The 12,593-nt window shown below is 33.1% G+C and overlaps 1 protein-coding gene and 1 long non-coding RNA gene across 2 annotated transcripts; both read left to right on the top strand.

Annotated features, from left to right (window-relative positions):
* The first annotated feature begins 4,421 nt into the window (after positions 1–4,421).
* LOC139777632 (intermembrane lipid transfer protein Vps13-like) lies at positions 4,422–6,474 on the top strand. Its single transcript, XM_071715184.1, has 5 exons — positions 4,422–4,609; positions 4,684–4,853; positions 4,989–5,103; positions 5,411–5,542; positions 5,666–6,474. Exons 1-5 carry the CDS (start codon positions 4,607–4,609, stop codon positions 5,753–5,755), a joined length of 510 nt encoding a protein of 169 aa, XP_071571285.1. The 5' UTR covers positions 4,422–4,606; the 3' UTR covers positions 5,756–6,474.
* Positions 6,475–8,110: 1,636 nt separating this feature from the next.
* Positions 8,111–8,761, top strand: LOC139777638 (uncharacterized). The gene is made up of 2 exons (XR_011719400.1): positions 8,111–8,224; positions 8,321–8,761. It is a non-coding gene; the product is annotated as an uncharacterized lncRNA (long non-coding RNA).
* The last annotated feature ends 3,832 nt before the right edge of the window (positions 8,762–12,593 follow it).

Here is a 12,593-nt window from a genome sequence, read left to right as displayed (position 1 = left end):
AGCATCTATAAGCTTTTACAATAGAAAAACTTGTCTGTTTCAGTCCGCATTCTGTACGCATCAGATGCTGACGGTATCTATCCGTAATTGCGGATACCGCATCCATCTGCATCTGTACGCAATGTCGACCTACAAGAATTTGTCTGCAGCTACGAATACGAATCCTGTCTGTTTCTGTCCGCATTCTGTACGCATCAGATGCTGACGGTATCTATCCGTAATTGCGGATACCGCATCCATCTGCATCTGTACGCAATGTCGACCTACAGGAATTTATCTGCAACTACGGATACGAATCCTGTCTGTTTCTATCCGCAGTCTGTACGCATCAGATGCTGACGGTATCTATCCGTAATTGCGGATACCGCATTCATCTGCATCTGTACGCAATGTCGACCTATAGGAATTTGTCTGCAACTACAGATACGAATCCTGTATGTTTCTGTCCGCATTCTGTACGCATCAAATGCTGACGGTATCTATCCGTAATTGCGGATACCGCATCCATCTGCATCTTCGCGACAACGCCGCTAGGCGGCGCATGATGGAAAGCGTTTCTCACTTTTAAAATACAACCAGCCATAATATATAAGCAGGCGTTCTGTCAGGCGACAACCAGAAAAATTACAGTGTCGTAACTAAAGGAATCCCTTCTGGCGTTTAAAGGTAGAATCTACCTGATAACTACAAACCTCCCACAATGTACATGTATTTGCAGTAATAAGAAATGAATAAAATGCATTTGCAGTTAGAAACGGATAGAGCGGGCAAATCATAATTGCATGCAAATGCAGATAGATATCCTGCCTGGTTTTGCAATCAGATGCGGATAGACATTCAAAATTGGCTACGTATAAAAACGGATAGGATTCATAATTCGTCTGCGCATAGGTTCAGATAGGAGTTCCGTTCCGTTAGGAATCAGTTAGATGCAGTTAGCCTTCCTCACCGTATTTGCGTACACAGTCTTATAGAATCTGCAACACTTTTCATCTGCTTCTATCCGTAATTGCAGGGAAAGAAACGCATAGTAAAACAGTCAGAAACGGATAGAATGCACGTTCTATCCGTTTCTAACGGTAATTTTTACCAGGGTACTACAAAATTTCCTTTACGCGAAGGAATTATCGAAAGTTACTACAGAAGTAACGCTCGCGTAAACGTAGTAATATAGTACGGGATCCGGCCGCGTGATTTATACGTTTATCTGTTATTTTATCGAAATGCGATTTTAATGGAAGATTACATATCAGGTCATACATCGCGGCCGGTGTGCCTAGTAAAATCTTGCCGCAAGTACCCTCAATTAGAGCTGTTTTAATTAAATTTTTTAAGACAACTTTGTTCATTTGTTTGCGAAGTAAATGAAGCGTTATCTGAAAGAGAGTGATCTAAAAAACTTGAAAAAAATAGGTTCCCACCTCTCAGTCTGCCGCAACCTCCTGGCAGCCAGATGCAAAAAGGTTCTTTTTTGTTAATTATCAACGTTCATCGTGTATCGAGACAATTTTTACACAAATTGAAGCTAAATTTTTCCTCTACACGATGGAATATGGTTGCCTGCGTAAAAGCTGCCGCAACTAGTGGTTGCCAGCATTTGAATGACTCGCTTTCGCCTGCGCGAGCTCTTCAATCTTACAATGTGTTACAATGGAATAATCACAGCAATTTCCTTGCATTTCTTTAATATTACAATAGTTCCTAAACAAGTTTTCAAAAATTCCTTTTATAAATAAATTCCGCCGCTCATTCGTCTTCCGACTCGTCTGAACTCGCAACATCATACTCCAAATCATCAGAATTATCATTCGCGTTTTCAGATCTTTCATTCATCGACACGCGCAATTTTTGTAAATTCGATGTGGCAAAATGCTACAGATCCGTGTTGTATTAAATTACGCGCTGAAGAGTGCGGTTGGTTATTAGATGGTTTTTTGAAACCAACGTGGTTCTTTGGGTACCCAACGCCGTTGAAAGTCGAAGATGTATTGCGCGTGTCGATGAATGAAAGTTCTGAAAATGCGAATGATAATTCTGATGATTTGGAGTATGATGTTGCGAGTTCAGACGAGTCGGAAGACGAATGAGCGGCGGAATTTATTTATAAAAGGAATTTTTGAAAACTTGTTTAGGAACTATTGTAATATTAAAGAAATGCAAGGAAATTGCTGTGATTATTCCATTGTAACACATTGTAAGATTGAAGAGCTCGCGCAGGCGAGAGCGAGTCATTCAAATGCTGGCAACCACTAGTTGCGGCAGCTTTTACGCAGGCAACCATATTCCATCGTGTAGAGGAAAAATTTAGCTTCAATTTGTGTAAAAATTGTCTCGATACACGATGAACGTTGATAATTAACAAAAAAGAACCTTTTTGCATCTGGCTGCCAGGAGGTTGCGGCAGACTGAGAGGTGGGAACCTATTTTTTTCAAGTTTTTTAGATCACTCTCTTTCAGATGACGCTTCATTTACTTCGCAAACAAATGAACGAAGTTGTCTTAAAAAATTTAATTAAAACAGCTCTAATTGAGGGTACTTGCGGCAAGATTTTGCTAGGCACACCGGCCGCGATGTATGACCTGATATGTAATCTTCCATTAAAATCGCATTTCGATAAAATAACAGATAAACGTATAAATCACGCGGCCGGATCCCGTACTATATTACTACGTTTACGCGAGCGTTACTTCTGTAGTAACTTTCGATAATTCCTTCGCGTAAAGGAAATTTTGTAGTAACTTACGATAATTTACTCTGCGTAAACGAGTGAATTATCGTAAGTTACTACAAAAGTAACGCTCGCGTAAACGTAGTACATGCGGTAAATACGTTGCGCATAGATGGAGAATAATAAGAAATCGTGTTATTAAATAAAATTATATGTACTAGATGCGCAACTAAGTTTCCGGGTTTTTTTGATCAATAAAAAATGGAAAATTTCAAGAGAAATACAAAAAATGGTTTATTCAAAGTATCGTCCCTCGCTAGCTATACATTTTCGCCATCTCTCTGGCAATACATGAATACCGCGACAATAAAACGACGCGTCTTTGGACTGAAACCATTCATCCAACCAATTTTGCACTTCTTCGAAATTGGTCAAGTGTAGCCCATCCAAGCCATGCGCCATCGACCGGAACAAGTGATAATCGGAAGGCGCCAGGTCTGGCGAATACAGCGGGTGCGGTAGCAGATCCCATTTCAGCGTTTTGATGGTGTCCTGGACGATGGAACTGCGATGGCACGGAGCGTTGTCGTGCTGCAATATCACTCGATCGTGTCTCGTGTCCCATTCTGGCCGTTTTTCGAGCAATGTATGGTTTAAATTGATCAGTTTTTGTCGGTAGCGATGTCCATTTCTTCTTTCCAAAACGATTTGGCCGTGCCGTCGTTGTTGATTCTTCACCAGGTGAAAGCCACGATTTTTTGCGTTTGGGATTCTCTAAATATATCCACTTCTCATCGCCAGTAACAATTCGATGAGGAAAATTCTTTCTTTCATGCCGCAAAAGCAAAATTTCGGAAGTGGCTCTTCGATTTTCCATCTGTCTCTCAGTCAACTCATGCGGCACCCATTTTCCTTCCTTTTGAATTTTTCCCATGGCATGTAAACGTTTGGAAATACCTTGGTGAGTCATGTTTAATGCCTCCGCAAGTTGATCTTGTGTTTGCGTATTATCTTCATCCAATAACGCTTGCAGATCGGCGTCCTCAATTGTTTTTGGTCTTCCGGAGCGCTCCTTGTCCTCAGTGTCGAAATCGCCACTTCTGAAGCGTTTAAACCACCCAGGTAGCAAGCACTCGTCATTTTGACGTCAAATGACGTCAAAAGACGTCAAAATGCCAGACTTTTGACGTCAATTGACGTCAAAATGACGAGTCTTGCTACCTGGGCAATCTTCACAGGTAGTTTTCGATGGTGCATGTTCGCCGTAGGCCTCCTCAAGCAAACGACGTGCTTCAGCTGCATTTTTTTTCAAGTTAAAGCAGAAAAGCAAAACTTCCCGCAAATGCTGTTTATTTGGCACAAAACTCGACATCTCCGTTGTTAGAAAAAATATTTTTGCGTTGCGATATGTGTTTATATAACGACTGGTTATTGTTAACAGATGTCCAAGCTATAACGTCAGACAACTTCAGACATGTAAGTCGAGTACATGTGTTATTGGTGCCATCTATGTGTGAAACCCGGAAACTTAGTTGCGCACCTAGTAAAAAGAAAAATGCGTAAGACAGTTGGATATATTAGAAAAGTATGTACATACGATATACGTTATTTGATTCACAGTTTTTAACTTGCCTGTACATCACCTCGGACTCGTCGATCGAAGCGGTCGATTCAAGCTGGTGTCACCTATGGATCGTTCGGTTCATTACAGTTGCGGTCGGTAACTCATCTTCTATGGTAAAAAGTTGGTGCATCTATTAAGATTCACCCGGTATATATATATATATATTTACTTTATTACTCACTTGCTTTTGTAGGCAAGGGTATAGCTGCTCTGACCTTCGACAAAGATTACCAGCGAAAGAGGCAAGAACAGCTTAACAAACAGCCCGCTAACTTTCTTAGAAAGTCTCGCACGAAGCGGAAAGGGTTTAGTCATGGTAAGATCGCGGGTTAATTATTTTATTGATTAATTTATTTGATACATCTAGGAATTATTTATCTCACTTGACAGGGTGTATTCGATGGTGTAACGGGTGTAGTAATGAAACCCATATCAGGTGCAAAGGAGGAAGGAGTAGAAGGATTTTTCAAAGGGTTTGGAAAAGGTGTTGTTGGACTCGTTACTAGGCCTACGGCTGGTGTTATCGACTTTGCAAGTGGTTCCTTTGGAGCTATCAAACGGTGTGGCTCGTTAAGTATGCAAAAGTAGTCTTAATAACTTAATTATTAAGACAATTGAAATTTGGAATTGTTTATAAATTAGCCTAATTAATCTATACATGTAATATGGAGATTACATTGTAACATTCGTTTTAGAGCCACCGAGCTGGGTGAGGAAGCAAAGAGAGTACGATCGCCTAGATTTCTGCAACCGGACAGTCTTGTTAGACCGTACATAAAGGATGAAGCCGAAGGCAATAAGATATTGAAGGTAAGAATTTTATTCTTCTAAGTATCCTTGATACTTTTATCTTTAAATTTTAGATGTTTCGTTTTTAGTAGGCCTATTCTATTATAATGGTACATTTCTATAGAGGATATATTATTAATTTATATAGAATTATTATAAATATTATGTATGTGTAAATGAATAGAGAAAGAGAAGAATTATATATATATATGCTCTTTAGGAAATATTATTTCATACAGTATAATATTCTCTATAAAAAATTATACGGAATTAAATTTTACAAGAAAGTTTTTCTATATGAAATAAATATGAGATTTCTTTTTCATAGGAATTGGAAAAGGGGAAATATGTGCACACAGACGTTTACGTCTACCATGTGTTCATCAACAAAGACGTACTATTACTCACCGACAAAAGATTATCGTATCTTGAACACAGTGATTTGTTTGGTAGTTGGCGGGTTAGTAAATTTATTAACACTTATTACAGTTAGTAGTATTTATTACATTGATCAATTATCATCTTCTCTTCTCAAAATAAAAGAAATGGCTATATATCTATGCTTTTGTCATTTTTTTTCCAGATTGATTGGAGTCATACTTGGAACGAATTTAGCGAACCGGCAAGAGTCATAGAGAAAGGTGTACAAATTTTTACCGCACATTTGTACTAAATTACAATAAAAAATCTCCCGTGTAATAAGTATCAATATATTTTCTATTAAGTTATAGAATTATATGCAGTCGATTCGAAAGCGCGATAAATTCGTACATGTGTCACTGGTTCCTATTACAGAATCTGGAAAAATGTGTGTTGAGAGACTGTCAAGTATTTTTGGGTGCGTTCGAGGAGACGCTATCAGCGCTATCGTGTCATCCTTGTATTACGTCTATCCTTGTTTTACGTCTAATGAACGATAAAGATAGAATACAGCCTGTAGCGCTAAATAGCGCTAATAGCGTCTCCCCGAACGCACCCATTGCGATTGCGTAAACTGTATGCAAACACACACACACATGCACACCTGAATATACCCTATTTTAAATACATGCAAACGAGAGCATTATATCCTATGTATTACAAAGCTCAAGGCTGGGCCCAAGAAATTAATCCATATAAAAAAAGGTATATATTGTACAAAAATATATTATTTTATTATTTGTTATCTTTATATATAGTATACAACATAGTATACATAGTATATACAACATTCAGAAGAGATATTATTGTTAGATAATAGATAGTTGATGTTGTAATGAGAAAATGATGAGTCAACATAAAATATTTTAAATGTTTGCAGTTACAAATTTGCCTCTTTTTCTTCGTACAGCCTTCTTGTCCTTTTTCCTGAACTACCAGTCAAATTGTATATTGTTTTTAATCCGCTGATTTTTTTCATTAATTTGTTCTACTTTTCAAAAATGATCCTTATTTATTAACCTGATTATAAAATTTCCAATTAGACATCTAGTTGACAAAATTATTAATATTTACAAATATGCAGTTTTTATTCTTAATTAACAGTCCTTACAATATATTTTATTCAGAATATGTTTCCCCTTCCCAATCAGCAGACAATATTTTTTAAATGTTTTTTAAATATTTTTTTTCAGTATTTATACATTGTTACAGTTTATTGTACAAATAATATTTATTTAATGTTTATTAAACGTTTATTTTACATTAATTATTAATTTAAAATATTGATTTAGAAAAAATATTTATTTAACGTTTATTTAATATTTAGGTCACATTAATTATTTGTTTGCAATAATATTTTTTAAAAACATTTATTTCACATTTATTCAACATTTATTTAATATTTATTTTACATTAATTATTCATTTAAAATAATGATTTCGAAAAAATATTTATTTAACGTTTATTGATTAATATTTATGTCACATTAATTATTCGTTTGCAATAATAATTTTTAAAAACATTTATTTCACATTTATTCAACATTAATTTAATATTTATTTTACATTATTTATTCATTTAAAATAATGATTTAGAAAAAATATTTATTTAACGTTTATTGATTAATATTTATGTCACATTAATTATTCGTTTGCAATAATCATTTTAAAAAACATTTATTTCACATTTATTCAACATTATTTTAATATTTATTTTACATTATTTAATCATTTAAAATAATAATTTAGAAAAAATATTTATTTAACGTTTATTTAATATTTATGTCACATTAATTATTCGTTTGCAATAATAATTTTTAAAAACATTAATATCACATTTATTCAACATTAATTTAATATTTATTTTGCATTAATTATTCATTTAAAATAATGGCTTAAAAATAAAAATACCATTATTATATACGTTATAACATGCGCTAATAAATTCTAACACGGTTATTATTTGTACGATTAATTGTGTGATTATTTGTGAGAAATTTTATATGCAAATTTCTTGCGAATGCTTGAGCGAGTTAGACGGAGTCTACAAATTAAATGCGCAAGTCTCAGAGTCGCAGGAACGGTCTTAAGACAGAAATTGACCAGTCACAGTCGAACGCTTTTAACTGTTATATTAATTGGTCAATTTCTTTCTTACGACCGTTTCTGCGACTCTGAGACTTGCATCAAACCGCTCAGTAGCAATCGAATGTGATTGGTTCTTACTTTTAGAACCAACAAATCAACGTAGTGTGTGTTGATAAGACGACAACTCAGCAGTCGTTCTGCTGAATTATTGTAGACCCCGCATTTAATTACGGCTCCTATTATACTGCACACAGGACTACACGATAACACAATAAAGTGACAAAGCGGTGACCAATCACCGTTTTCATTTTTCCAAATCGAAGTATTAGGCTGCTTTCGAAAACGTCACCCGAGTGCACACGAGTATACTCTCTTCTCTTTCTAACTCACTGAGTTAGAAGGAAAAGGAAGTATACCCGTCTGTACCCGGGTAATATTTTCGAACGCAGCCTTAATAGCGTACGTCGGTTCGGCGCGCTTGATTGGTCGCTTGAGTTGCGACAACGTGCGACGTGCTTATGTTCTGTGGACGTGACGTGTTTGCGCGTGTCGGGTAGTCGGTGACTTATGGCGGAGCGTGCGGATGTGTAGCAACCATAGCAACTTCGTTCTTCGTTCCCATTATTTGTGTGCCGGTAGGTTTGTGATATAATAAAGTTCTAAAGTTTAATTCTAACATCATTATTGCCCTCCCACAAAGACTTCCTGCATAACTATTAAATTTCTTACAGCAACGTATGTACCGTTGAATGCACATGGTGAGCCGCGGAATACCGCGGAATTAAACGACGACTCGATCGCCGACCCACGTTATTTGACAATCAATTTAATGTGTGATATTACTTTTCTGATTCAATTTAAGAGCTGTGTTGAGACTGATAGTAACCGCGTACAGTTAGAAGAATTAGAAAATATATTTAAAAATCACACATGAAACATTATTTCAGCGTAAAGGTCTTGCTATGACCGTCTATGGACCTTGCTCGATTTTCAATTGCGTTATACAAACAGCGGTTTTGTCAATACTTTAAAATACAAGTAAATTTTTTTTCTTTCTTATATTTATTTTATTTTATACTGCAAATGTTTATTTTGTTATACATTATGTATACAATGTGTACAATATGTACAAAAAATAATATTTAGTAATAAAAAATCAAATATAACACAAATTTTTAAAATTATTAAAAAACCTTTCAATGTAAAAGTTTCCCAAATATTAAAAAAACATTTTTTCAAATGTTAAAACAAACGTTTATTAAACGTTAAAATAATATTTTTCTAAACGTTAAAATAATATTTTTTAAACGTTAAAATAATATTATTTTAAACGTTAAAATAAATGTTTTTTTTAATGAAAAAAAGGAAACTTATTCCATTATTTTTAACGTTTTTAAAAATGTTTGAAAAATGTTTTTTAAATGTTTTTTAAAAACATTTTTTAAATTTTATTTTGCTGATTGGGTTAAGGTAGTTGTATCACATCAGTTATATCACAAAAACCCTTTACCGACAAATCTTCGTGAAAATTTAGGAGTTTATAGAGAAATGTCTAATTTAATTGCTGTTAAAATTTTAATTCGATAGACCACATTATATTTGAGATATTAATTTTTAAATTATTAAAAATGTTTTATTAATTTATGGTGGTATTATTAAGTAGATTATAAAGTACTGAAAAAGTGATGACGTATGTAACATTATAAATTTTCAGTACTTACAGTCTAGGCTGCGTTCCGATATTCACTGCAAGTACTGTAAGCATCATTCTGTCTTCGTTGCACATCGTATATCAAACAAAAATGGAGCGATGTTTACAGTACTTGCAGTGAATATCGGAACGCAGCCAGTGACTGCATTCCGATCGATATTCACTGTCAGTACTGCAAATCTATATTTTACGTATACTATAGATTTTCAGTACTGAAAGTTGCTGACAGTGAATATTGGAATGCAGCCAATATCGAAACACAGCTTCTACCAATAAAACATATAAGAATGTGCACTTTATTGCACTATAGTGCAGACTTTAGTGCAGACATTAAAACGAAATATTAATCTTTAATTAATTTTCATTAGAATAATTGTTTTCCAAATAATAAAAATTATATCGACGCTTTTTCCAAATGATTCTGGAGCGATTGGATTAAAAAAAAATATTTTTTAGACACTTTCTGCTAATTATACGCTTAATTGATTTTATTTAATTGTGATTATTGTATGGTTTTCCAAACTCTGAAAAGTTTTTTCCAAATATTTCCAAATGATTTCCAAACGATTGGATAAGATAATTTTCAATAATTTTTAATTTGTTTGCCAACTATACGTCGGTTGGGAACGCAGCATATAAGACCGCTAAACCAATGAGCATCCAATATAAAGTCGTCATATTAATTTACATAAGATGCTCATTGGTCCAGCTGTCTTATGCTATGCTTATGCAACCTATGCAATTTTGGCTGCGTTTCGCTATTCACTCGCAGTACTGGCAGCACTGTAAATCCGTTCCAATATACGCGGCAGTAAGCTGTCAAAGCGTTTTCGTGTTCATGTGACGTCATAGATTTTGTCGTCACTTCCTACTTTCATTACTGCGGCTCGCGAGGTGAGGCATTCGCAGTAAGAACATGGCGGCTATGGCGGCATCTTTGGAAGAATTGGTCCTTGTGGACCTGGAAGGCAACAACGAGAAATATACAGTAATCGTTAGTCACGAACAGTGATCGGCAAAAATTCTGTTTTTAGTAATGATATCGGCGGTTATTTTTAATTAATCAAAAATAAAAAATTTGAATGTTTTTAATTTTAATTAACAAAAAATTGGTAATTAATAAAATACTAAGCTTTAAATTTAAAATAATTATTAATTGATTAAAAATATAATACTCTATCTGAAAAATTAATAAATAATCAGAAATATATTGCTCATAATTTAAAAATTAGCCATTATATAAAATAAATTGTCAATTTTTAAAAAAATTACTCATTTAGAAAAAAATATTTATAATTTTTTAAAAAATTAGTAGTTTTTAAAAAGTAAATTATTTGAAAAATTAGTAGATAATTATTAGAAAATATATTACTAATTTTTTAAGAAAATTAGCATTTATTAATTTTGTAAAGTTTTTAGGAGTATATTAGTTGCAGTAGAAAAGAAACGATGACGTTAACCATACTGAATAATTTTTTCATACTAAAAATTCGTGTTTTTTGGGAAAATTTGCAATTACTAGATAAACGTGCTTTGCATGCTTCCCCCCCTCAAACCCTTCCCCCCAATATAACAATTATAATTTAATTATAATAATAATTATAAACAAATAATTGTGAATTTTATGTGTTCATATACGTATTTTTCTTATTTATTCAGATATTTCTTGATATAAATAATTTTTAACGTTTCTAACTTGACGTTGGTTACCTAGAAAAACTTAATAACTGAATCAAATGATCTCACTCTAGATAAAGCAACATATATAATTTTCGTTGATTAAACACATCTTTTCTTCAATCACACCAACTTTATCAAACATTTAAGTTTGAGAATTATTGTTTTTTTTTCACAAAATTATATTTTTTAATATAAATAAAGTTTAATTTTTTATTATCGACTTTCTTTGAATGTTTTTTCTGTTTTTTTATTGCTTCTTTTAAAAACCTTATATGTACAAAAAAGGTTAAAATATAAAGTTTTAAAAATTCGCAAATATTTGAGTCCGCCATATTGGATTTATTTTTTGGAATTTTTAAAATTTGTTACAATATGCAAAATCTACATCAACAATACCACATATATACAAAAAGGTCTAAAAAAATATTGATAATAAAGTACTTTTGAATCGGGGGATCACTTTTCGGGGGATCACATTGGATTTTTTAAATAAGGGATTACATAAGAGATTTTCAATTTTCCACCGAGATGACTGGGAAGTACAAGTAGCGCTAGTAATACGCTTATGCTAAGCTATGCATTTCGTGTGCGATGGCTCTAATGCTAGCCACACACACTTTTCATAAAACGTTAATACGTTAACAGGTTTTGACAGTCGCGTATATCCGTCTTCTTCGTCTTGCCCAGTATCTCTGATTGTAATATTGTCAGTTACCTCATGTTCATACTTGTTTTTGCCAAGACAACTTGTTTCAGAGTCAAGGATAAAAAATTATTTTTATTTAATTGTTAATTTTCTGAAAAATTAAAAAATATTTTTTTTAATTACTAATTTTTTGGAAAATTAAAAAATATTTGTTTTTTATTATTATTTTTTAGAAAATTAAAAATTATTTTTATTCAATTATTTATTTTTAAAAAATTAGTTATAATTTTTGATTTATTATTAAATTTTCTAAGAATTAAAAAATAATGTTAAACATTAATAATTTTTGTAGAAATAATCTTTTTTTGAAAGTATTTACAAATTGTTAGGTAAATAAAAATAAGTTAAAAAATTTTTTTATTTTTTTGGCACTTAATATATTGTATTTTGGCTTGTTAATGATTGCTTTGACATTTAAAAAATAAATAATAAAAATTTTTTTTGCCGATCACTGGTCACGAAGATGCGGAAAAAGCCCGAAAAGGTTACTAAATTAATATAATTAATATAATAATAATTAATTTCGATATTTTCATAAATCTGAAAACTGATTCTTTTTTATATATTTAGAATAAGTGCTCCTATCGTCGTGTTACGTCGTGTCTAAGATAGGTTATATTTCTTTCTTATACGTAACAACAGTCGCAGTACTGCGGATATCGTTCCGTTATTGCAGCGTTATATGCGGTAAAAGCAACAGAAGTAATTACGGAACGATCTTGCAGCTGTGCTCAGTGACGTCACATCGTCAGTACTTACAGTGAATACAGAAACGCAGCCTTTGTGTGCGATGGCCTTAACACTCGATGACGGCGATGACATTCCGCATTGAAATTGAAATATTTGTATGGGTAAATCTGAAGAATAGTGGCCTCCTCACCGATTTCGTTGAACTTTCCTTACGAAA

This window comes from Temnothorax nylanderi, unplaced genomic scaffold, assembly GCF_030848795.1.
Source record: "Temnothorax nylanderi isolate EJ_2023f unplaced genomic scaffold, tnyl_v1.0 TNYL_tig0156_pilon, whole genome shotgun sequence".
In the NCBI taxonomy this organism is placed as follows: domain Eukaryota; kingdom Metazoa; phylum Arthropoda; class Insecta; order Hymenoptera; family Formicidae; genus Temnothorax; species Temnothorax nylanderi.
Note: the sequence above shows the minus strand (reverse complement) of the source record. Positions and strands in the feature narration are given on the sequence as shown.

Excerpts from the sequence above, each read along its gene's own strand:
- LOC139777632 (XM_071715184.1), top strand. Across the intron at positions 5,104-5,410 it reads AAGGCAATAAGATATTGAAG|GAATTGGAAAAGGGGAAATA; the intron begins GTAAGAATTTTA and ends TCTTTTTCATAG. Across the intron at positions 5,543-5,665 it reads ATTTGTTTGGTAGTTGGCGG|ATTGATTGGAGTCATACTTG; the intron begins GTTAGTAAATTT and ends TTTTTTTTCCAG.